At 34.4% G+C, this 27922-nt stretch overlaps 2 protein-coding genes across 2 annotated transcripts; one reads left to right on the forward strand and one right to left on the reverse strand.

Annotated features, from left to right (window-relative positions):
* Positions 1 to 3622: 3622 nt before the first annotated feature.
* Positions 3623 to 15229, reverse strand: LOC130733268 (uncharacterized). Its single transcript, XM_057585400.1, has 9 exons — positions 14170 to 15229; positions 13842 to 13874; positions 13037 to 13060; positions 11669 to 12911; positions 10109 to 10176; positions 6730 to 6986; positions 5964 to 6687; positions 5058 to 5084; positions 3623 to 4900 (listed from the first exon to the last, which is right to left on the reverse strand). Exons 1-9 carry the CDS (start codon positions 15134 to 15136, stop codon positions 3750 to 3752), a joined length of 4494 nt encoding a protein of 1497 aa, XP_057441383.1. The 5' UTR covers positions 15137 to 15229; the 3' UTR covers positions 3623 to 3749.
* On the forward strand, positions 8314 to 10993 carry LOC130734449 (rust resistance kinase Lr10-like). Its single transcript, XM_057586881.1, has 3 exons — positions 8314 to 9218; positions 9588 to 9614; positions 9707 to 10993. Exons 1-3 carry the CDS (start codon positions 8558 to 8560, stop codon positions 10816 to 10818), a joined length of 1800 nt encoding a protein of 599 aa, XP_057442864.1. The 5' UTR covers positions 8314 to 8557; the 3' UTR covers positions 10819 to 10993.
* Positions 15230 to 27922: the final 12693 nt, after the last annotated feature.

Raw genomic sequence — 27922 nt, forward strand, 5'->3', positions numbered from 1 at the left:
TCTGTTGATGTAATTGTAGCAGGAAAAGCAATGATGATTCTTACCACAGTGAGGGCGTAGCAGGTAATAGACTCAGAGATTTGACAGGTTAGGTTGAACACGCAAGAAAAGAAGAAGAGGAAAGAGCTGGTTTGACGTGGTTATTATTATATTATTTACTTTTATTCAAATGAACATATGTAATGGTTTATACGCCCATTTCAATTGCACCATGAGGGCTTCAATGGTTGAGGGCTTATTAAAGACACTTTCGCCTTACACTAAGCCTTAGTGTCTTGAGGGCTTGTGGTCTGGTATAGGGCGGATCGATGTATTTAATAATTGGGCTGAACAAATCATGTATCAAATGGGCCGGGTAACCCATGATCCAACCGGATCAAAACCCAAGCTATAAATAAAAGAGGACCGCCCAAGCGGAGGATCCTATCATTTCACGCATTTTTACTCGCTTTGTTTACTCTCGCTTGCTCTCGATATTGGTTAGCCTTAGTCTGCGGTTCCATACCGGAACAAGTCTCAAACAAGTCTATCTTGCAAGAAAAAATGGCAGAGGGCAAGTGGTATCAAGATGGAACCAGTTAACATCGAACACCTTATCAAGGATCAAAACCAATCAAATAATATAATACCCCCCATCTCAGTTAATAGCAGAAAAAGAGCGATCTGAAGCTAATTTTGAAGTCGAAGACAATATCTTCTAGCCAATTCTCGTCTAAAGCTAATGAATGGGTATCCGTCGCGCCCCCGTTTATAAATGGATAGTTAAAATACTTGTTTCATCTATCCATGGATACTTGGACTCGCGGGTCCTATTAATCGTGTTTAGGGTGTAATCGGATTGAATTAGTTCGTATTTAGAGGGTTTAGATGTCCGAACCAATCAAACATGTTCGTTTTAAGTTGGTTCAAATTTCTTGATTTTTTATTCTGGAACCGAACCAAACCAACTTAATATCAATTGGATTGGTTCGGTTCAGATAGTCAGATTTGGAATAAAAAAATTATTTTAAAGTTTGTGCAAAATTTATTCAAAAAATGTAAAAATTTATTAAAAAAATATGAAAACTCCATATAATCCAACATATCTAAAAGAACAACATTCCATAATACATAATCATATGATCCAACATAAACAGATTAAAACTAACATCTTCAATACAAATATAAATAGGCAACATAATGTAAGTCTTAACATAAAAAATTAACTTAGGCCTTAGAGTATTGGTATTCTCTAAGTTTTTTTTAAAACAAAATAGGCAGCAAAATGTGTTTTTGTTACATCGAAAGATAAATTGCACAATAAAAAAATAGTGAACATGTCTCCATATTTTTTCAAATGTAAATTATGTAATGGGCTGAAGTCTTTGGGCTCAAGTAAAAGAAATATCTCAATACCATTGAGTTGGTTTGGATTCATTTTTTTTCTCAATCCCCGAATCCAATACCTGAACCGATGGTAATCGAATGCAGTGAAAAGAATCCGAACCGAATCAATGATCCAATCAAACCCATCATCGGATCGGATTGGTTTAATCGAGTTTGCAGATTGGACCATACCCACTTACACTCCTACCCGTGCGGGTATTTACCTGTAAGTCTTGGTACTTTTGCCACCCTTAGTTTGCAATTTTATGCCGAGGGACTAAAATTAGAACTGACTTATTTTCTAGGGACAAGAAACATAATTAATTCAATTTTAAACTTAAGCTAATATAGCGCGCGCACACGTATACGGAAATGGCACCGCACACAAGAAGAAAAGAGATAGAGTGGCAAAGAGAAAACATGAGGGAGGAGCAGCGGCGAAGGCGCCGGCGCGGAAGGCCGACGCCTCGAGGTGAAGGCCGCAGTTCAGGCTGTGGCGCCGTGCGAGGGTGGCTGCGCGACGTGAAGATTCTGTTTGAAGGTTGAGATTCTGGTTTGGTTACGGCTTTGATTGTGCGGGAGGAGGTTACAGCTGAAAATGGAGGTTTTTGCAAAATCCATTTCAGGTAATTAATTTGAGAGCTTCATCTATCGCTAATATTTTTTTTTTGAAATTTCGAGCATTAGTGATGATTGGATCCTAATTGTTAACTGAGTTCTAAATTCACATCCAGTGAAGTTGTATTTGTTTTTTGAATCTTGATATGTTCTAAATAACAATGTGTCTCTTGCTGCATACCAACTGTTTGGTGGAATGCCTAAAATTTGGATGGATTTTCGTTGCGCGTATTCTGCTTGTATATGTTTTAATCCTTGACATTTCATATTTTGGAAACCTTGTTCTGATTTTTCTGCATAAAATGTATGCTTACAATTCTGGCTGGCTGTATCTCTTGTTATACTTTCTGGAATTGGATGCCATTTGTGTCATTGGATAGATAACACACTAATCTTAAAAATGGTATAAGTTTCAGATTTTATATCAGTACCAGTTTTGGTTAGAAGTCAGACTCTATTTGGCTTAATTTGCATGCTGTGTGGTTTCTGGAGGCTGTCAGTCTTTGATGCATAACTTAGGCTAGACTCGTTGGAATTTAGTACCGTTTTCTTTGTTAGATGGCACAGTAGTGCTTCGGCCTCTTGTGGGACGAGTTATTTATACAAAGGAAATGGTTCGCTCTATTCGGGCACGTTGAAGGGATTTGGAAGTTGGAACACTATATAATATGATTGTATAGGTATATGAATACTAAAAAAGGATAAGAGAATACTCACAATTCCTGGCGCTCATAATTAACAACAAAAGCCATTGGTGTCTTAAACAAAACATACGAGTACCAACAAAAGTCAAGGCAATCAAGAAATTTAAGCCTCTAATCGTTAAACTAAAAAGCCTAAAAACATGTAAGTTCAAATAAAACTTCCCTAAATAGGAATCATCAATCATCTTCTCAATCCAAATCTTCCTCTTTATCACTTTCACTACTATTATAGTTCTATGCCACTTCCTCCTCAAACTAGACCCTTTTCATGAGCTTCTTGTGAACCATCAAACTAGACCCTTCTGAAGCAAAATCTCTAAAATAAATACCCTATCAATGAGCTTCTTGTGAGCTGTTTTTGGGTTTTTATTAGTTCCACCAAACAGTGTTAAGGAGATTTTGGCACTACCAAAGAGCTGTTTTTGGGTTTTTATTAGCCTCTAATTCTGTTTTTGCAGTTTTTATAACTATCGAAAGATTGTCTAAGGATTTTTATCTTAGGAGTTTTAGAAGTTAAGGTATTGTATTACAATGAACCGTAAGTTACAACCACAAGATTGTCCAAGGGTTCTATCTAAGGAGTTTTCGATTTCAAGAAGGCGTTGTTTTAGAAGTTGCAAGCATCAACTAAAATTTGTTTAGGCTGCCTAATTTGTGTTTTGAATGAATGGAGTCATTCCTCTCCAAACTTGTTCCCGTTTTTGCTTCCTTTCTGTTACCTGATTGTGAATATAGAAACATTCATATAGTGTTGTAAAGTACAAAACACAACAGCTCGACATTAGTAAAAAATATTCAGTCATTTTTGCTCCTTTTTTTTTTTTTAATTTTCTTTCTTCCTCAATTCTACACAAAAAGAGAAATTGATTTAGATGATAAATTTGAATTTAAAGCGTTGCACAATTGATGAAAAATATGAGAAATCAGTCACCATCTGAGAAAGAAAAACACATTTAAACCCCCTCTTGATCAATAATTCTCTGGTACAAATTTAGTTACTAGTGCTTAATCATAAACCAAACAGAGAAGAATAATATTACAATAAATTTAGTACTAAATATCTTAACGTTGATTTATAACTATGGTTAGTGAGTTTGAAGAGTCCCCAGGTGGTGGCAACCAAGGTAGATTTCTGAAATTTCCAATGCCTCCTTGTACTGACATTCCCTTTGGAGTTTGAAATGGCTTGGGAGGCATTTCAAGCAACTCAACATCTCCTTCAAGCAACTCAACCACTCTGTTCATTGAAGGTCGATCACTAGGCTTCATCTGTATGCACCACAAAGCAACTAATATCATCTTCTTCAGAATTGTCCTGTCCTCCTCTACAGCATTTATCCCCATTTCTATTTCCTTCCCTTCACTGAATTGCTGGTAAACCCAAGAAGGAAAATAAACCTGGCTTGGACGATCCACGCGCTCGTTCATGTTCTTTCTCCTGCTCGCCATTTCCATCAACAACATTCCAAAGCTATAAACATCTGCCTTGTATGAAACGCCTCCAATGTTCTTGTAGAACAACTCAGGTGCCATGTACCCCATGGTTCCTCTTGCAGCTGTGAGGGTCACAATGCTGTTATCAGTTGGGTAGAGCTTTGCCAGCCCAAAATCCGAAACTTTTGGAGTGAAGTTCTCATCAAGAAGAATATTATGAGGCTTAATGTCGAAGTGCAAGATCCTCATGTCACACCCTCGATGTAGATATTCAATACCGCGAGCCACACCAAGAGCGATGTCAAACATTTTCTCCCAGCTCAAGGCGATTGTTGCTTCTCGTGAAAAAATGTGCTTGTCAAGGGAACCATTGGGCATGAATTCATAGACAAGAGCTCTTTTTGATTTCTCAACGCAGAAGCCAATGAGGTGCACCACGTTCACATGGTGAATTGTTCCAATAGTGGCAACTTCATTGATGAATTCTTGACCATTTGCTCTGGACTTTCCACCTAGCATCTTGATTGCTACGAGATGTCCGTTGCGAAGTGTTCCTTTGTAAACAGAGCCATAGCCTCCCTCACCAAGTTTATCCTTGAACCCTTTAGTGATCTTTTTAATCTCGGAGTAGGAGTACCTAATTGGCATGAGATTGTTGTGAGTTTTGAGGAACTCTTCAACTGAGTCGTACGCAGATAAATGCCTCCTTTGCCACTTATATACCGTGTACATAAAGATAAATAGTACTCCACCTGTGATTCTTATGAGAACGATAACTCCTGTTTTGAAAAACCAGAAATAAATGTTTAAGAACTCCGCTACAAATTAAAATTTCATTCTGAGTTGTTTCTCTTTTTATTTCAATGGCTATTAACCATGAATTTGAGCTGTACAATTTAGATACAAAACAACATATATAGTACTTAAGCAACATACCAATGATAACGCCAAATTTGTGAAGACCTGTAAAATAAAAATATATAAGTATACCAAAAACAATAAACATGTGTTTTGCTGGTACGAAAAGAAATAAAACATGTGTACAATACAGTACAAACATTTAAGCCCCTAGATGAGATATCAATATATCATATGTAGAAGTAAAAAAGAGCTTTGAGAAAAATATTTCATGAAACTGTGAATGGAAAAAAGAATTTTCTGCATACAGTTCTGATAGCATTCTGTTACTATACGTTGTAATTATACAAAACCAATCTGAAAGATTCTGCTTGATGAAGTACTTTTACTGGATGGGAGACATCAAAGAGAAGTTTTTAAATCATTGCTAATTCATACATTGAATACATGTTCATCTGCAAAACTATATTACAATCATGATAATTATATTTACATAAACTATCTCATCATATGCCTTGCAAAGAAAATAAGACACAAATTTAATCAACTTTTATTATAGTAGCATGTTTGGACATCCTTCTACAACTGATTCCAGTGTTGTCAAATAGCCGATATAGTGGCTCTATAGCGCTATAGCGTAGCGCTGAGGGATCACCACTATTTTCTGCTTTGAGGGATTGACATAGCGGATTTTTGGCTTCCCGCGATCTGCGATTAACAGCACTGATTCTAAAGACAAAATCAATTATGGGGAGAAGCTTCTGGGTGATTGAATTGATTTTGAAAAAAAAAGCTAACCCAAATATGGTATAAGTCTGAAAGAATGGGCGAAATTGAAGGTTTTGAAATGGGATTTTATCCATATAAGGAACTCCCAAAAGAAAAATGCCAGTAAAGTGAACAGAAGAGATGCTGATATATACATATTTTAATGCGTACAACTTCTAGCACAACCAATGACCTCATTGTTATAGTTTAACTTACCATAGCCCCGTTCTTCGCACTCATGGCAGGTTATATTTCCCCAAGAAAGCTGTAGCCCATCAACCAGGTTCTGGTGGAGATTTGAATATGAAAGGTTCAGGTCATCTCTGCTGAAATTTGAAGTCATAACCATAACAAGTACGCTGCATGACGCCTCCAACTCAGAGATCTTCAAATCCCCATGTACAGCAAAGTTGTACTTATTTGGAGTGAAAGAAGAAATAGAGGAGCTGGAGCTTTTGGTACAAGCTGCAATATCAATGTAGAGAGGGGATATAATTGGGACTTCACAGCTCATAAATGCTATGACATCCAAGTTACTGCCACCCAACAAGCTAAAAGGTTGTCCAGAGCTGAAGTTGTCATGCGTTAAAGTGTAGAGAGGAATGGAAGAGCAATTGTCTTTTCTGATACCCAAATCTGTGACCCTTATTGTGGAATTATTGTAGTTGATGGTCTGAACAGAATATTTTCCATTGTATAAATTTAGCACTGTTTGATTGTTCTCACATACAAGTTCATATCTGGGGTCTCCACAGTTTTGAGGATCAGCTTGTAGCCGAAAAGGGTAACTGATATTTTGTATATTGCCACAAGATGAAAGGGGACATTGGTGATTTCTCTCTGTTAGGCAAGGAAGTGGGTATACAAGGACCACAAGAAGGGTTACATTAAGGAGAAACCTTCTCCAAGACATGGGAAAATAGAGACTCAGAAAAATCCACTAAGCTGAAGTATTTAGTTTCAGTGAACCAATCCTAAGTACTGGTATCAAAGATTTGGTGGTCTTAAAATTACTTATGATCCTACTCTCTGCGTTCCTAATGGTGATAAGGCAAGTAGCACGTTTGTTTTTCGCATCTATATCTATGACATTTGCATTGCAATCTTGAATTTGTTTCATGTGATTTGCAAAAATGTGAAATAGACAGAATGTTGATACAGAAGAAGCATATTCCTGAGCATATTGTTGAGTGTTGACCATCATTTTCCATAGATTAATGCCAATACTCTGTGAATATGCTGCACGCAAGGATTTATAAGTTTTTTGATCAAACAGATGGAATGAAGAGCTGTTCATTTCTTGTATAAAAGTGGAACTTTGGTTTGATTGGCCTAAATACCTCTTAATTTCAAAGTGTTCATAATTTATACATCAAGTTGGTAACATAAGCAGGCACGCTCTGCAACTTCACATTCAATTTTGTTTCTTTAATTTATATAATTGTGCCCCTTTGTGTTGACTTTGATTAAATTTTGCTTTTGTGATTACTAAATTGTATATATGTGAAATTCAACGAATGTGTCTCTGTTTCCTGGAGGTATACCCGTCAGCTGCTTAGCTAACATTGAATAGTGCTGCATTGAAATCTTAAATTTGATGATCTTTAATGTAATCAGCTTAGTAAATGACTTCTTTCTTAATTGGGATACATGCTGCAATGTGTACTGTATATTATTCTTAATACGAGCGATTGCTGCTGGTAAGTTTATGAAAAGTTTTGTGAATGCATTTCTAGAATTCCTTTTGTCTGGTATCATACCCACAAGATTTGGAAATCTTACCACTTTTGGTAGAATGTAAAAATGTGTGTTTATCTTAGCCATGTTTTAAAGTACTTTTAATGGAAATTCATATCTGACATAAGAAAATGATTTACCACTATACAAGAATTGCTCTCAAGGAATATAGTAAAAACCCAAACACATAAGCAATCCTTTGATTCAACCGTTTTTTTTTAATTTCATATATATATATATATCTCAAACATTGAGCCCATACCCACAGGCATTGAAATTGGCCAATTGCCAATGATAGTACACGCTTCCATGAATTAACATATCGTTTTGACGATATGAAATTGAAGAACAAAAAAGTCATCAAACTCAACGAAGTTGTTAATGTCAATAGACAGAGCTTTATTTTATTATTTGACTTTTCTAGGTAAAACTATGTCTTATTAACAATTAATAAGGTATTAGCTGTCTGATTAACTGCCCAGCAAATGAATTTTATGATAATATTGTTTTATTCTATTGTCTGGATTAATGAAAACTTGCAAGATTATTACACTGGTATTTCTAAATTTCTACACAATTTTAAGACTACATACACTAAAATAAAATTCAATAATAATTGATTAAATTGATAAATATAATTAATATGTATATAATACATTAATGTTAGAAATTATAAAAAATATGCTTAATTAGTTTAAAACAAGATGTAACCCAAAAAAAAGTTAAAAAAATGGCACGTATCTTTGGTATAAGAAGTGTAGACCGAGATCGAATTATTATTAAAAATAAATTACTCAAATTTAATATGGGGTTTAATAAAGTAGCTAATTTTATCATTCAGGTCCCAATGAAAATAATTTCTTGTTTTCTCTGTAAGTTGCAAGTTATACTTCCACCCCACCAGCCATGACATAGTTTCATTCTGCTACTTTATCTCTGATAAATCTTGCAATCTTCCTATGATTCAAAATCAATTCCCTAAAAGGTTAACAATTGCCAAGTTCAGTGGTTGACATTCAAAAAAAGCATAGTGCTGGCATTCAATATCAATTACAGAAAAGATTGAGTTGAGAATGTTGGGTAATTGTTCTGGAGCAGTTCTGGCATTCTTTTGCTTCCTTTTGGCATTAAGCTTCTGCACTAAGCTTGCTTCAGCTGATATTGGATGCGAAAAAACAAGGTGCAGTTCTCATGCCCCCACTATTCAGTACCCTTTCCGATTGCAAAGCACACAACCACAAAAGTGCGGTGAAACTGGTTTTGATCTTTCATGCAGTGAGAACCACAAAACCATGCTAGAATTGCCACTTTCAGTAAAACTTGCTGTCAACAAAATCGATTACAAGTCCCACACAGTTCATGTCACTGTCCCAGATGGGTTGTGCCTTCCAAAACTCCTCTCCCATCTCAACATGTCTGCAACTCCTTTTCACTTCCTTGAAAATCCCTTTTACCATGCAAACTACACCTTATTTAATTGTTCATCCATGAACACAGCTTTGAATTCTTATTCTTCAATTTCATGCCTTTCTGGTTCCGGATACAAAGTTTATGCCTTGAACTCCTCACTTCGAATCAAGGATGTTACTTTGTCATACTGCACTAAGTTGTACGACCTACCATCAGTTCCAAGTTATGTTTTTCACCAGCAGAATGATCTTATTTTAAGCTGGGATGAAAGCTGTGATAATCAAACAAATCATGAATGTTACAAGATTCTCCACAAATCCAAAGGTATTTTCTTAAACTCATTTTCCATTTTGAACTCCTAGTTGTATCTATTTCCATTTAAGCTAACTTTTGGGGTAAAATTAGGTAAACTTCAATTCTAAGATAGTAACACATGCCGATCTAGATCCGTTCGATGTTCATTATTGTAAATTTCATACTGCATAGGTTTTTTGGCCTAGTATTAGGCCTAACCTGAATTTTTAAAATCTAAATCTCTAATACATACCCAAAATTTGATGTGTACCCATAATTTGTCTTTTACAAATTCATAAGAATCTTAAATCAAGCATGTCAATAGAACTTTTCACCCTCAATTAATGGATTTTCTATAACCATGACAATGTTACCTGATCCAGTCCTTGTTCTTTGCAGGTCCATGGAAAAAAGTGGAGATTCTAGGTGAACTCTCTCCCTAGTCTCGATCTCTTTATTTTATCATCATCATTAATTCTAGTTGTTCAATGATTAATTGTTTCCTATATTTTGTGCAGCACCAATCCTATTATTTATTCTAATCTTGCTACTGGTGATTGTGCTATATCGTGTCCGCTACACAAGCCAAAAAGACAAAGAAAACCAAGCAAGAATAGAGAACTTCTTGGAAAACTACAGAGCACTCAAACCCACGAGATACTCCTATGCAGACATCAAGAGGATCACAAGCAATTTCAAGAACGAGCTGGGGCAGGGAGCGTATGGAATGGTGTACAAAGGCAAATTATCCGGCGAGATTTTCGTGGCGGTTAAGCTTCTTGCGAGCTCCACCACCGGTAACGGACCGGAGTTCATCAATGAGGTTGTGACAATGGGGCAAATCCACCATGTCAACGTGGTTCGCTTGGTTGGTTTCTGCGCAGATGGACACACACGAGCTCTAGTTTACGAGTACTTACCAAATGGTTCTTTGCAGAAGTTCATATCCACCACAGATTTCAAAAACCATTTCCTGAGCTGGGAGAAGCTGCAAGAAATTGCAGTGGGGATAGCTAAAGGGATTGAGTATCTTCACCAAGGGTGTGACCAGAGGATCCTGCATTTTGATATCAAGCCTCATAATGTGTTACTTGACCACCATTTTATTCCCAAGATATCTGATTTCGGAATGGCTAAGCTTTGTTCCAAGGACCAAAGCGCAGTTTCCATGACCGCGGCGAGAGGAACTGTAGGCTACATAGCACCAGAAGTGTTCTCTAGGAACTTTGGGAATGTGTCATACAAGTCTGATGTGTATAGTTTTGGGATGTTGTTGCTTGAGATGGTGGGAGGAAGACAGAATGTTAATGTTAATGTTGATGTTGATGATGGTGCTAAGAGAACTGGTGTGGGCTATTTTCCTGAATGGATTTACAATCAGTTAGAGCAAGGTGGTGACTTGAGAGAACACATTGAGGTGGAGAAGTATGCTAACATAGCTAAGAAGCTTGCAATTGTGGGACTCTCCTGCATTCAATGGCACCCGGTTGATCGTCCTTCTATGCAAGTTGTGGTTCACATGTTGGATGGAGATGGAGGAAACTTAAGTTTGCCATCCAATCCTTTTGCTTCTGCTGATCCAGTTATAATGAATGTTAATATGCTTGGAAGGCAGCTTCACAGGGAGTAGTGGTTTGGTTTCCTTTGTTGTGTCTTTAATCATATGCTTTTAGCTTATGAATAAGAGTTGTTGGTCTCTCTCATTACATGCATCAATTTACTTTGGAGGCAACAGATTATGAATGATAATATAACCTCAGCCATTTTTATACTACATTGGCCAAGTAATTTTTATGTGTTTTTTCTTTCTTTGATCCCATTATAGGACAAGTTTAATTCCGTTCATGAAATTGTGGTAATCCCATTCCCTCCTAACCAAATTAGTCAAGATCTAAATCAGATAGGGGTTGTGAATCGCTAAATCGAAAGATTTAATAAATTTTAACCAAATAAAATAGCATAAATAACCAAAATTCTTACAAATGTCATGCATAAATCATAAAATATCATTTCAATGAAGAACACGGGAATTCACCACACTTCAGGCTTCACTATTTGCACATAGAACATAGAGGTAGAAGTGAAGAACGAATGTCGAACAAAGAGGAAGAAAGGCCGCTGCCATTGTCTTCGACGGTTGTGGTAATTTTACTCATTCCATATATGTGTGTGATTCGACAATTAAGCAGAAGCTAGATCCACAAATATTTTTATCTTCAAAATGGATTGTGTTAATTTTACTCATTCCATATGTGTGTGATTCGACAATTTATCAAATACTGAAATTTGAGCCTGAAAATACAACAAAATGATTACACTTGCACAAAATGTGACAAAAAGGAAAACAATGAAAGAAAAGAATAACGTGTTGAATTGGCGCAGAGCCGCACTTCTTTACTAGAACATAAAGTAAAAAATGGCCCTGAAGTATGAATCCAAGTTCAAGATCAATGCCCTCCTTTGCTTGTCAAGCTTTTTACTCTCCATTGAATGATTCGCCAAGATTGTAACTATCAGACGAAGTTGAATCACTCCATGAGGTTTGGTCCGAGTTGATTCCATTCCCATCATCAGGATTCACTGTTTGATTTTGATAAAACGTAGGTCTTGGAGGCATTTCAAGAGTTTCGGCCTTCCCTTCAAGCATCTCGACTACCTTGTTCATTGAAGGACGATCACTTGGTTTGAACTGAATACACCAAAGTGAAACCATGAACATTCTTTTTGCTAGAATCATTTCCTCTTCAGAGGCATCCTCTAATTCAATATCTTTCACTTCTTTAAACTGATCATAGACCCAAAAGGGGAAGTAAACTTGGCTAGAATGCTCTGCATGTGGATTTGAATTTTTCCTCCTACTTGCCATTTCCATCAAAAGCATGCCAAAGCTATAAACATCTGCTTTATAAGATACTCCTCCAATATTTTTATAGAACAACTCCGGAGCCATGTAACCCAAGGTTCCCCTTGCTGCAGTTAAAGGGACAATGCTATCATTGGCAGAGTATAGCTTTGCAAGTCCAAAATCCGAAACCTTCGGAATGAAGTTGTCATCTAGAAGGATATTATGAGGCTTGATGTCAAAATGAAGAATTTGCATATCACAACCTTGATGTAGATACGCTATCCCACGCGCGATTCCAAGGGAGATTTCGTATATTTTATCATAACTTAAAGGGTCACTTCCTTCTTTAGAGAAAATGTATTTGTCCAATGACCCATTAGGCATGAATTCATAAATCAGAGCACGCTTTTTCCCTTCAACACAATAACCAACTAGACGCACCACGTTCACATGATGTATTCTTCCAATTGTTGCAACTTCATTGATAAAGTCTTGTCCGTCGCCATCAGATTTGCTCAGCATCTTCACCGCGACATCGGGGCCACTTCTGAGCTTTCCTTTGTAGACTGAGCCAAAGCCTCCTTGGCCCAGTTTTACTCTGAAACCTCCTGTCATCTTCTTGATTTCTTTGTACTCGTACCTGAGGGGATTTAAATTTGTGTCTAGCAGAAAGTTTTCAATGTTTTCATACACTGATAAATGTCTTCGGCGCCATCTATAGATGAATAGCACCAGCACAATTGTAACTCCAAGCGCATATCTAGCTGCCAAGAGCGATGGCAGAACAGTTCGTCCTATGTATATTCCTCCATCGAAGTATTCCAGTCCAACGGGGTTGTCCAATTGTTTTGTGCTGAATGTTATTCTGCTGCGAAAACCTGAGGGGATATTTCAACATAAGAGTTAGATAGCATATACTTTAGGTAACTTCGTTAAAGTATAAATATGATGATAATCATAACATGTAAATTAAATTTTCGGAAATTGTATACAAGAGTCTTACCAATGACAATGCCTCTAAGATAAGCTGCGAAACAAAAAGGGATAAAGGAAAAAGGAAAAATAACTCATTAGTTAAATCCATTAGATGATACATATAACATATAGATAACTTCAAAGATAAAGTAGCATGAATGAAATGAAAAGGACTAAAAGATGGAAATAGAAATGGACCTATTCTGTCAAATTATAGTTAAGATCTCACTATTTGTAAAATAACTATTAATTGAAAATATATCTAATTACATGCATACTACTACAACGCCAATTACAATCAGATAAAAGATGACTTAATCATAGTTTTGGTCCTATAATTTTACAAATGTAGTGTGTTGGTCTCTATAATTTCAATTGCTATGTACAAATTTAATTCTTTTTCTCCCCTAAAATGTCCCTACATCCAGCAGTTAGGAGATTAGTCCCCTTAAAGCCGGAAGATCACATTATGCTTTAAAATCTCAACTATTTACCAGTTATGTTAAACCATATTGGTAGTTTAATTCATATTTCAATATGCAATCCAATAATTAATGAAAAAATTTAATGTAATTCACAATATTTGGCAAGTAAAATGACATAAATCTTCCTAAGATATGTTCCGGTAAAAACTAAAAACAATATGCTTATTAAAATATCAAACAAAATATTACTCCTTTTTTTTTTTGGTCAAAAATATTACTCCTCTACATGAATAAATGATAAAGAAATTGGAAAACTTGAGGGAAAGTAATCCGTAGTTTTGTAACAAAAAAAAAAATAGTTTTTGGGCTTAGCCCTCCATAATACCAAAAAATAAATGTAATACGTACCTCGAGTATAACCAAGGATCTTTAGCGGAAGGCCTGAAATGAAAGACCCGAAACAACAATTGTATTAGCTCACGACAGAATCAAACCTGATTTTCAGACACAAACAATTCACACACATTCTATTGTAAAATGTTTAGGAACAGGCATCATTGCTGCCTAAATGAATTCATCAAAGTTTGAGTTAAGTGACACTAGTTTTAAATATACCAATAATATTTAAGATAAGTAACAAAATATGAAAATTTTAGCACATTTATCTTAAATAGCATTGGCCTACCTAAAACTAACCTGATTTAACTCAATCTTTGCCGCGGGTTGTGATTCTTACCACACTTATCGGTTGTCTTGTATGCGTAATGACAATAGTGCCTATCACATTGAACTTCTCCACTTGATTCATCAACAACCTCACATTTAGTCCCTTTTCCACACCGATCTTCACAAACCACAGGCAACCACGACACCTCAAACCCTTCCATTATCACCCCATGGATCTCACCATAAGAAACATTCCCATTCCCATTTCCAATCCCCTGAATGCTCCTACTACCCAACGTAGCCGCCACAAGAGTACACCCAACCTTGATATCTCTCACACGGTACTCATACAACGACGGTTCCATAACCGCATACACATACCCTCTTCCAGTCCCACAGCGGTCAACACTCACGTATCTGGAATCTTGGATTGGATCGGAACAGTTGAAATACGCTATGCGATCGAAGGATGAGTCTAGAATAAACGGGTCAGATCCGAAATCATCAGGGCCAACGAGCTCGGTGATACTGCGTTCGATGAAGCTGCGATCGTATAGGAAATAGCGAGGGATGTTGTAGGAGGAGCAATTAGCGGCGGCGGTGGAGGCGGTGGAGTCGTTGTTCTCCGCCGCGCTGGCATCAGTTAATCGAAGTTTGAATCTATTGTAATCGATGTTGTGGACTAAGAATTTTCCGAAGGAGAATGTTAACGACAGTGTTGTGTTGTTGTTTTCGCAATCTAGTTGGTACCTTTGGTCTCCGCAGTGGGGTGGGTCGGTTGTGAGACGAAATGGGTGAGATATGTTGTGGATTTTGCCGCAGGAAGATGGTGGACATGGTGGTTGGTGGTGCTTAGCGAGACAAGTTGGTTGGAATAGGAGAATGATGGTGGCGAGTATTGAGAGAACTGCGCGGGAGGAGCATGAGGATGAGGATGAGGATGAGGATGAGGATGAGGATGAGGCTTCCCTTTTCATGCTTGTACAAGATTGAAAAAGGGACCTTCTTCTTCTTCTTATGCTTGTCTTTTGTGTCATTGTTGAATTCCATTTTGGTGTTTAAAAAATGAGGAGATTCATCAGCCAACGCCTCCCCCCACTTGCTCTTGCTTTCTCATTATTTGCGTTTTCTTTTTGCTTCTTCTGTTCCACCATACCAATATTATATGTCCCATGCTGGCTGCTGCTACATCTTTGGGAAGATAATTTTTTTTTTTTTTTTGGAAAAAAGCAAATTAGACGGAGGAATTTAGCATCACAACTAAAAACTTGTGTAAGGTTACACATGTACCTTTTAACATGCAATAGAAAGTTTAGCCGGTTTTTTAAAAAATAAATAAAATTACATATTTATTAATTACAATAATTAACTTATGATAATTTTAATTAAGTTAATTGGATCTATTAAACTTGAATTCAGAACCAGTTCATCAACATCAACATCAACATCAATAGATCTGAAACAAAATAACCCAGATCTCTCCACCTTCCTCAGCCAGTCACCCAAGCCACTTCTCCATCCCTCTCCTTTCTTCTACTTCGGTCCATCTGCATCTTCATTCTTCCTTGAAAAAACTTGAACTTCACCACCACCACCACCATCACACAGATCTAAAGGTAACAGAGGGAAAAGAAGGAAAAATTGGAGATAACAGACGTGAGCACCACTGCAACCACTGCATCGACTGCAACCGTCGTGAGAACCACCGTGCGACCACCGCCATCAAAACCCAGGTCCAACCCATGGAAATCCACACCTCCAACCAAATTTCAGGTGCACCTCCCCAACCACCGTCTACCTTTCCGTCAGTCAGACGTTAAAAAACTAATGAAATGAACTGATTTGACTTTTTTTAAATATTTTTTAGACCTACCACGTGGAAATTACAAGTGAAATTGGAAAAAAAGGGGGCATGAGAGATTCAAACTCAAGACCTGTAAGTAGCAAAACATGTATTTAACCAGTTCAGTTACATACATAATTGATATATACATCAAACAAATTTAATTTATATCATTTCCTTGATCATCATCAACTTCATATACTCCTCTTCATCTCTCCAATCCACTCAGGAATCTCTCATGAGAAAGCCTGACTGACGGAGGGGTAGACAGTGCACTGTTTGAAAACATGAGGGGTAGAAACATCGACAAAATTAGAGTAGGGGCAGAATTTACACAAACTTGAAACATCAGGGACCAAAATGCTTTTTAGCCAATAAAATAATAAAGAGATAACCACTGGCTATACAATATGAAAATAACAACTAATATCCCATTCAAATTTAAATTTTAAACTTTAGTTGGTCTATGTACACGCCCTCGCAAGATGGAGGCAGCTTCATTGACTCCAATCTTGTCCTTGAGAAAATTATGGCGAGATGATAACAATGGTTTGGTCAAGAGATCGGCCAATTGGTGGCTTGTGGGCTCATGAGAAACAATAAGTTTTTCCTAGACACCAAAAGTCCCTAACAAAGTGGTAATCTATCTAGATATGTTTCATTTGAGAATGAAAAACAGGATTGACACATAAATAAGTGGCACCAATGTTGTCAGAGAAGATGGTTGGAGATTTTTATAATCAGACATGTAGAAAGGTAATTTATTTTCAAAAGTAATTTCATGCCAAATCGTTCATTTCTAATTGCAATCATTAGATCTCTATTTCAATTTGAATGAATCTTTTTTTTCAGTGTCAAAAGTATTACAAGAATCGTGTATTCTTTTAGATATCATATTAATTTAAGATGAGTATGTTAAGTTCAAACCGCTAGATGTAACATTTTTATTTTGAATGATAACAATTTTTAAGAGTGTAAATGAACTGATTATATCGTCTAAAGGAGCAATATATGCGAGATGATGACAAGAAGACGAAGAGGAGGTTGGTTAAAGCATTAAGACTATACAAGAAGTCAATCCGGTCAAGTACAAGCAAGGGCAAAGCTACAAGGCAGACCTCAAGTCACATCTACTAGGATCGTCTGACTAAGGAAAAAGAAGGATAGATCAAATCAAGCAAGAAAAAGAAGAGATCAAGATAGAAGGAAAGTCAAATTATCTAGATCATCTTCAAGAGGAAAAGCTCAGCTATCAAAGCTCATCTACAGAAGAAGATTTAAAGTTTCGGAGACAAACTATGCAAGAATAGTTCAAGCTATCGGATCGTTACGTTTGAGAAGACTGCACTCAACGTCTATCTCAAAGCTGACCGAAGGAAGCAATGTCTAGAGAAAAGAGAGTCATATTCAAATGGAAATATCTCTGATATTCTTGAGAAGAAAGTCAAGTGCTAGGAAACCACGCGATACTTTATAAAGTACTTTGACTAAGGAAACAAGTACACCATGTCAACATCAAAGTTTCTCTCTCTCTCTCTCATGCAAAGAATGAAGAAATGGAGCAAAGCTATTGTCTACGCCTACTCTCATTTATCCAATACTGGCAACACAAGACAATCCATTTCTAGAATGAAGAATTCGGCCAGAGTCAGCATTCATATTCTGAACGACCAAATTGGAGAATGAAGATATGCTGAAACTGATAAATTCCAGAGACAACACTTTAAGAAGCCCCCTAATTCAAAACATCCTTGGTTGGATAGTCCCAGAGGTCTATGCAGAAAGTTTGATATCGCCTTAATCTGGATACTATGATGTATATACAGTTGATAAGCAGTGCATTTTATAGTGGATAATAGCCTTAATAGAGTTGATACGCAGTCATTAATATAGGTTGTTAAGCAGTATACATTATAACATTATATAGTTGACAATAGCCTTTATTATAGCACTAACCATTTGATTAGAACATAGGTTTGCTTAAGACTCACTTCTAAGTCTGATTGTATAACCCTTACTCTGATAATTTGAGAGTTACTACTTTGTTTGTAAGTTGCTCCTGCTATTAACAAAGCATTGTCTATTTGTCTGGTACATTATTGATTATATATGAAATAATTTATTTTATTTTCTTGTATTTAAAATAATGCATGTTCTGTTTTCCTATTTATTCTTGATTTTAATTATGTTCTTTGATAGCCAAAGATTTATTTCGATCTAGTCACACGGGATGATGACCCTTCTTTCCTTTGGCTAGTGGGGGTAGATTGCTATGTCAGCTGCACCAGCTACTATTTGAATGCAATTGTTTTTCGGAGAAGGTCCTGCATCTGCATCAGTTACTTTTGAGAAGGTTCTGCATTTTTTCAAGTTGCAGATTTTTGTAATGGTGAAACTTTATAGATTTCATGAGTCCAGTGGTGAATTGATAAAGGAACTAGATATTGATTTTGTTCTTAGTAAACAAAACCGGATACAGTCAAATGATTTAGTTACTTACTAGTTTAACATTAAAATATGGAAGTAGCCACTATAGAAAGGAATGACATGTAAGCTTACTAGTGTTTTTCCCCGGGGCGAAGTTTACTGTTGTATATGATATGTCAATAAATACTTTGATTACAAATCATTTAAGATACTAAAAATGAAAGAACAATTATAAAAAAAGATGTAGATATTCAAAGGATTGGGTTGTATGAGCTGTGTTTTGCCGACTTTTTGTTGGCTTGATTATATAGATATTCAAAAATCATTAATGCATGTATGTTAATTATAGTGTTTTGTATCATACACTGATTTAACTAATATAAATATTTCGATAAAAAAAATTAATTAACCAAAAACTGTAATTCTGCACATGTCACATATAAATAATTTTTGCCTTGAAAATGTAAATACATATATTTGGATCTATTAGATTCTAGACTTACAAAGTTATACCAAAATACATAGATATCTATAATTACTCCTAAATTTATTTTAAAATTATGTACAATGCACTAAATTTATTTGAAAATGAATTTTTCTATTGGCTATAATATGAAAGTGTATTCATGTAGAATGTTCTTACCCGTGCATAGTGGATTTTGCCCTAATTATTGAGGCATGTACCAATACAATGATTCAAAACAAAATCGATATACATCTCAATATTTGGATTTGGTTTGAAAGCATTTTCATGGCAAAATATTCTTCCCCGTAGAATTTTTTTCCAGTAATTTAAAAAAAAACTATATTATTAAATAGAACACTTTTAATATGAAACTACATTGTAAAAATTACATTGACACTTTTATACCCTCTTCCTCGAGAAATGGACAATACAGCTGGAAAAAAATGCATTATCTCTCATAATGATGCCATGATTACAAATATTAATCCTTTATTCATCTTTCAGCTAATATGAAATTAATTCATCCTAAGCCTTGGATTAAGCTTTATTAACAACAGTTGTTAGATCAGTTGAAACTTTTTCTCCTTAACAGATATAACACAAACCACACTGAAAATCTGCTTCCTCTTCCTTCTCTTCTAAGTTATTGGGTTCCTCTTGTTTCTTATCGTTAGGTTTCATATAAAAGTCCCATAATAATGAGGAGATCATCTCCTTAATTATTATAGGAATGTCAATCTTGATAGTACCGGAAGATCCAAGTTGCTATGATTTAGATCTCTTTTTTCCTTATGTCTTTGAGCCACTTTGGATCTTCATTAGTGGAGTACCTTAGATCTGTATGATGAATCTCTGCAGTACACAAAACACCCAAAAAAATTATAACGTGATAGCTTAAACATTTAAGTAAACATACTTGTCAACATGCATGCTGCACTAATTAAAGAGGAAAATTCTTATTAGATAAGAAATAAAGCTATTACAACTTTTGACATCACCAACCATGTCAACCCTATTATCAAACTATATATATACTTGTATTACAATTCAAAAGAAACAGGAATCAGATATAAGGATGAGGAGGAGGAACACATTTCAAATTCATAAATTTGACTACTTAATTAGAAATTTCTAATACCAATTGATAACTTCAATGACTATGAGCCACTAAAAAATGGTTGGAGTTCTCAGGTAAAAATACTCCTTCTGTCCCAGCAACACATCCATAGCCTTTCTTCAATGCTCTCTTTCTCCAAAAGTTAATGTAGCTTTCCTCCTTTCCCTGTATTTCAAGCAAAAACATACACACAAAAAGTAAATAGACAGAACTTTAGAAACCAATATAAGAGAAATCATAAGCATAACATAAAAACGGAAGAGTCTAGGCTACACGGCAGTTAAAAAATAGAAATTCAAAATCTTTGCAACACACAGATCCTAAAAACCAAAAATTGACACAAAGGAATGAAATGACATATCTTTTTATACTACCAATACCATATGTACATGCTAAGGTATAATATCAGATGATTGATTCACACAAAAAAAAAGGGAAATTTGATCATAAGGAGAGTAAATAAAAAGGATGCCAACTGATAGGTTAAATAATTTGTCTACAAAACTTCAAATCAGTGAAAGAGAGTCTCCAGAAACTCTATACCCTGTGATAAAAATCTAAACTAAATTTTTGGCTTTGCATCGCCTTTCTTGAAATTTCCCTTTTTATAAGGCTTCTTCTGGGTTTTCAATTTGTTGTAAGTTGATGAAGCCCTAGCTTTATCACTCTTTTGTTTTTTCTCCGTCCTCACAGTTTGCACAGTGACAACTTTGTTGACATGCATTGAGTATGTCATGGGAATTCTTGGACATGATCTTGTTCAATATTTTTCAATTTGCTCCCTCTCCAGGGATCCCATCCATGTTCCTTCCGCCACCGGCAGCTGAGAATCACGCTGAAACAAAATAAAGGTTATCAGTGAATAAAACAACAAAAACAAAAATAGAGAGCTTTCATGATTTATACCAAAACTACATCTTATTTATAGTAGAAGCCTCAAGTCATTCTGATTGTATGGGTGGCAAAATTCACCAATCAAAACAAACATAGCAAAGCAATAATAACAATAACAAATGTGGGTGTTAGTTGAAGTGGGAATTGATGAAGAATTTCCGTAAACAACACATATTGATAGATGAGGCTGCCTTGAGTCAAGCGATAATGACATTGGAGAAACAAAAATAAAAAAATATTGCTCCATCCGTTCCAAAACTATTGTAGTTTTAGCTTTTTTGTTTTGTTCCAAAATCATTGTTGTTTTACGTATCCAAAGCATTTTATCTCATTCTCTTCCACTCATGCATGCCCTCATTTAATATTGTATCTCCCAAGTATCACCTCTTATTTCCACCAATCACAATTCTCACCAATTAGATGGCCAATAATTTTCATTCTCTCTCTTTCATATAACTCATATTAAATAAGGGTGTTTCAGTCAAATTATAACATTAATTAATGAACTCTTAAACACCTTCTAACAATGTGTACTAGATATTATACCCGTGCAATGCACGGGTAACAGGTTTATTTACAATTTTTTTAACATTATTTTAAAATTATTAGCGGAGTATACTTTAAATGAATATCAAAATATTTTTAATCATAAGTATTATAAAATTAAAAATAATTATCTTGAGACAATTTAGAGTTTTCTTTGTGTAAAACAATACATATTGAAATTTAATAATTTAATTTACTAATTATCATGGAATTAGTTTTAATAATTTAATAATTCATTTATTTGTTTATATGAAAAATAATTATTCAATTTTGAAATAATTAATATTAAATAATAAGTTTTGATATCTTCAAATAAGATACAATAATAACATAATTCGTGTGTTTTTTATCAACAAAAAAGTAATTTTAAATAAATTATAACTTTAATATCTCTTAAAAAAAACTTAAATAACATAAAACAACATCTATTAAATTTAAAAGTATTTAGTTTTTTTGTAATTAGTTTCCTCTGTTACGCCTTCTCAAGTCATTTGCACTAATATATAATAGATTAAAAAATATATTTAATTTTTTTAAAATAATACACAAATACCTTATGGGAAAATTTTAAATTTTTGTCTAAATTATTTACTAATAATTTATACTTTATTATTATTTAATTTTGATTCTTGATGTTAAATTTGGTTATGTAGACAAATTTGATTTTTATCATGAAGGATACTGAGTAGGGTGTCTTCATTTCTACTACTGTATTAAATGCTATGATTCAAGTCTCCTTCATACATACATATATATATATATACACACACACACACACAATATACAATATTCGAATCCAAGACATTTCTTGAGGGGAATAAAGCATCCACACATATATTTTAAATCAATGTTTTATTAAGATATTTATTTACATAAATTATTTTAATATTTTTTTATTGTTATATAACTAAAATTGTTCACATGTAAATTATGTGTACTTTTGTCAGTGTAACTTTTTGGTCGATAAATATCAAGTAATTTTTTTATTAGAGTGTCTTGTTTTACTTCTTTTAGAGAACAGAGTTATGCCCTGGAGCCTTTTGTCATGTTACGTTCTATCTTATACAACAATCGTAAAAATTAGTTGGTAGTTGAATAACTTATTGATTTGAAATTTTTATTGATAAGTTTTTAGTTTAATGTTTATAATACAAAGGAAATTTTTCATTTATTTATGTATTTATAAAAACATTTCAACCGAGTTTTACATTTTAGTATGTAGTTGAATAGCTAATGACTCAGACAATTTTATTCAATTCTAATATTTTAATTTAATTTATTTAATACAAAAGTTCAAAATGACTTTTACATTTTAGTAGGTAGTGGAATAGATTAAGACTTAGAAAATTTTAATTAATTTTTTATTTTATTATTTAAGGTATTAATATACAAAAGAAATGTTTTATCATTTAATACATTTAATGTAAAGGAGTGCAACTAAACTCAAGTCTCCTTTATATATATACTAGATATTATACCCGTGCGTTGCACGGGTTTACTTACAATATTTTTTAACATTATATATAAATTATTATAGTTTAAATAAATAAAAAAATATTTTTTAATTATAATTGTAAATAAACTGTGTTAAGACATTTCAATAAATATTATTAGATTTTGTTGTATAAATAATTAATATTACTCAAATTTTATTATTGATATTTAATTATTAGCATAGAAATGATTTTTAGAAATAAAAAAATTTATGAAAAATTATTAAGTTAATTTGAAATATTTAAATTACGTAAAAAAATGTTAAGTGCTAGTGTCATGAAATAAATTTTAATATCATTTTTTATACTTTTGTTCTGGAAATGAACACTCAAGAATGGTATCAGCCTCAAACCCTAGTAAAGCATGAGTCTAGTAATAGCCTAATCCTTTAGAATAAATGCCGAATGATCCTTTGCAATGATCATAAAGTCCCCTTTTATAGAGGTTACATGAAACCCTAACTTTGCCACTAATGAGGCTTGTTGGGTCGTACCTCACTCGGCCCAACTCCCTTACATACATCAACCGCCCCTGGCGCTTGCCCTAAGGGGTCCCTCATCTCCTAAGTCATTTCTCTCGCCCCTAGCGAGTTCCTCTCTTTTAGGTCTTGTTCGTCCCTGGGCAAGTTCCTCTAGGGTGTGGGGGGCTCGCCCAATCCAACTTTTTACCAAGAAAGTCATTTGTTGTGACTTGTCAAGGTCAAGAAGAATAAATTAATTTTAAATTTTAGAATTATGATAAGTGATAACATAAATAGCTTAAAATATTATCAAGCGAATTTAAATTTATTTAACTTATTTGGTTTCCGAATGTTTTCTCAAAGCCGATAGCCAAGAGACTTATAATCTCTCGAGGTTCTACGATCACATTAAATGGATATGTCTCTCACAAAGAACATTTATTCAACTTTGACCATTATTATTTTTCTCTATTATGCTTCCTTAAGTAATTTTTTTTTTTACAACAAAAGATGAATATTATTAATAGCAAATGATTCATGAGAACAACCCTCTCATGGATAAGTAATTTTTACTAATGTATCATAGATCAAAATTATTATTAGATATTTTTTCAATAATGCACATATATGTTATAGTTAACTTTAAATTCATTTTAACGGCGCTTTTTAATTTTAAAACTATTTATCTACATTATTTATGAAAAATATTATTTTATTATTAACTAATTTTAATTTTCAATATTTGTCAAATGCAAAACTAAAGAAAATTTAAGTTTTTTTTAACAAAATTAATTTTTAATATTGACAATAACTTTTTTTAGTTTTTAATTTGAGAATTATATGGTTTAATGCATTTAATACTCTTTGCTAATGAGTTTAATGCAAAAGCTCAAGTGAGCTTTACATATATATATATAGATTTGAAAAAAGAGATAATTTATGTTGGTTTAGCAGACCTATTTAATATCAGTTTTTTTTTTAAATCAAAACAAAATTGATTTAAGTATATAAAAAAAGATTATTGGCTATAAATATGGTAGTGGCAGACAAATTGTGTTTAGGTATGTAATGGTAACAATATAGCACGGGGGATCAAATTGCTAAAACCTGATTAGTGTAGATGTAGGTAGTGGGATTAAAATTTGAGCCAAAGATTAATGTTATATATATTGCAGATTAAAAAAAATCAAAATAAAATTAATTAGATGACTTATTACATGTTTACCCTTCACTAAAATATCAATTATCAATTGAGCCATTCCAAAGTTTCCAAAAGTGGTAATAACATTTTCTTTTTGATTTTTTTTAATCTTGCAAAAAAGGCTGAAACCTCTCTCAATGGATGCAAAGTGTCAAAACTTTCCATCTTTTAAGGCTTCTTTTATATTGTATTTAGATTGATAGATATATTGGAGAGAGAAAAGGAATGGAATGAGAGTTAATTGCACATAAAAAACAGATAGTATTAAACACTCAGAATAAATAGTTGAGGAGGCCGAGTAAATGGGGGAGAGAAAAAAGGATGGAGATAGTGGGGGAAGAGGGAGAATGAAGAATGAATGAATAAATTTGAATATAATAATATAAATAAGACACGTGGCAAGTTGTGGTTCAAAATTAGGGGAATAAAATATTATAAAATATTTTGGAGCTGACTTGGAAAGTTACCGCTTTAATATATATAGATTCCTTTAATATTAGCTGATTTTTTAAGGTAGTTTAATATTAGCTAATAGTCACCCGAAGTCCCGAAGGACCAGAGTTTGCCCCCCATTTAGCAAGGCAGCCTGTAACATTATTACAATCTCTTTGAATACAATTCAGAGCCACTGTCCACTCCTTCCCAAGCTAGACCCGAATCTCCATAAGAACAAGCATGAACCTTTTATGTACTCTCTTCATCCTCCAACAAAGCCAAATAGATCAGCACAATAAACCCCACATTTGATATCCCTATGATCGATCACGACTCCAAACAAGAGAGAGGCCATCCCTCAAAGCATTTGCCTTGGTAAAAAGGGAATTGGATTGTCCCCCATCCAATAGGAGTGGAAGCCATACAACCATTGTCCCTAACGATCACGAGTTAAACCACCACCCATGTGCAGTCCTCGCCTAAAAGATAACTACCATCCACATTTAGCTTCACTTTACCCACCGAAGGAGGGCTCCAATTCCTACACATGATGACATGAGCACATTGCCCGCCTCCATTCTATTGGGATCCAAGAACATAATGAACTCGCCATCCTAAATAATCATGTTATTTCTCCATTTCCCACCAAATCGCAACGAACTTGATACCATGCTGGCTCTGAGCTTATATAACATTATGATGCATGAAATTCTCAAGCCTTAGAATTCGTAAACTTGTAATCATTCATTCATTCATTCACCTGTAGCGAATTCTCCAAGATAATAATCCAAGGGACTTTCTTGGAAACTAACATCTTCCAAAGATGATCAAGATCCTAATGGTGCCAGATACCGAAGCCAATGCCGATGCCAATGCCGTAGCCGCAGCCGTTCCATCTCCGTCACAAACACCTTCCGACGACTCACTCTAAGCGCCGTTGCAGCCTCGACCAGTTTCGGATGACCTTTTCGAGGAAATCCTATACAGGCTCCCCGTGAAGCCGCTAGTGCGATTCAGCTCTGTTTGCAAGTACTGGAATTCCCGAATCTCCGATCCCAAATTCGCCAAGATGCACCTTCGTCGTTGCCTACGAACTTCACCCACCACCACCTACTCATACACTACAACACCTCCTCACGCCCGTCACCCCTTTAATCGATTACTTTTACCTAGCATTTCCGCTCCTCTCCATCTTCAATGCCGCCATGCCTGCCCCCACCACACTGTTCAAATCCAATCAAAACGATTTTCATTCAATCATTGGCTCTTGCGATGGCATCGTCTGTTTCTACGCCGATTATATCAACTCTATTGTTTTATGGAATCCTTCCATTCGGAGATACAAGATGGTTACCAAAGTAGGTGTAATATGATGATAATAGGAAAAATGTTGCATTGTATGTGTAATGCGGGCTGCGGCCCCAGTGTCAAGAATCCATTGTGAATAAGTGTAACCTGCAAAATTAATTTGAGTAGAGGCTGGTGCAGACAGGCAGTATTATAAAATGCAAATTTCACATTGTGTGAAGTAGAAGGTGATTGCCCAATTTGTCCAGACTGGTGCAAGAGTTGTAGCAAACAATTTAGTTGCTCCTGTGTGAGTTGAGGAACACCTGTGTTTGGTGTTACTTTTGTAGAAGAAGGTACTTCAGAAGGTTGAGATTGATCTTGTGGAAAATCATCACAATTCACTACATGAGCATTAACATTTCTTGATTGGTAACCATACTTTTGGTTGCAAAGTATCCACTGTGTGAATGTATTTGTCCCAACAAGTACAAATTCTCTGAGAATTTTGATTTGTAACTCTGATAATTTTGATTATGGTAAATTCTGATTGTAGTAAGTTCTGCCACCTCTTCCTCGACCGTGTCCAGAGTTACAACCTTGGTAGCCTCCTCTTCTCTGCTGATTGGGTGTATCACTTCTTTGCTAATTGCTTGGATTATAATGGTAAGATCCTGCAATAGATGATCCAGGATATATTATTAAAAAAACACATTTTTAATCAAAATTATAATTATTATCAACCATAAATTTCAAAATTAAACTATTTTTCTAAATAAATTTATTAAAATTATTATATTAATTTTTTATAATAAACATGATATGCATGATATTTTATATATATCTTCTAATTTAATTTTAATTTATTTATTATCATATATTTATTTAAATATGAAAATTACTCTATGATAATCAATAACTACTTAATAAAAAATATAAAAATAAGCCAACATGGGTTGACACAACTAACTACAGTTTACAATATGTATTAACGTAAAAACTCAAGTGTGCTTTATTTATAGATATAGATAGATAAATTGATGATTGATTGATATTGATCATATTGATGATTTATTGACATTGATACTAGATATCTCTAACTACTTGTAACAATAATTAGTTTCCCTAACTACCTACATAAGAAACTACTAAATAAAACATTTCCAAAAACTTCCTTAAACAGTACATTTACAATACTGATATGTTGTCTTCCCGCCTCATCAAGTATACACAGTTTAAGACCATTTCTTGAGCGTACTCTAGAGAGAGCATAACTGACCATGAGTGAAGACGGGCCTCGGAAGGCGTTCTTAACCATAATATCAGGAACCACATTACCGTCACAGCGAACAAAAATAAGAGAAACAACATCAAAAGTATTACATAAAGAAAGACACACTCTAACAACAGAAAGTAAATAAGACAGACCATTAATGTTTCTCAATGGAAGAAAATGAAATAAACAATCTTGGGTTTGTAAAAAAACAAAAGTTTTGAATAAATCAAAAGTTAAAAAATAAAAAATAAATAGAAAAGAAAAGAGTAATGTATTTTTTATGGTGCCCTCTCATACTTTTTGTCATCACATTTTGTCCACTCATGATATATTAGTTATTCAATAAAATACAATTGTTATTTTTATCATGATAGAAT

This window comes from Lotus japonicus, chromosome 1, assembly GCF_012489685.1.
Source record: "Lotus japonicus ecotype B-129 chromosome 1, LjGifu_v1.2".
In the NCBI taxonomy this organism is placed as follows: domain Eukaryota; kingdom Viridiplantae; phylum Streptophyta; class Magnoliopsida; order Fabales; family Fabaceae; genus Lotus; species Lotus japonicus.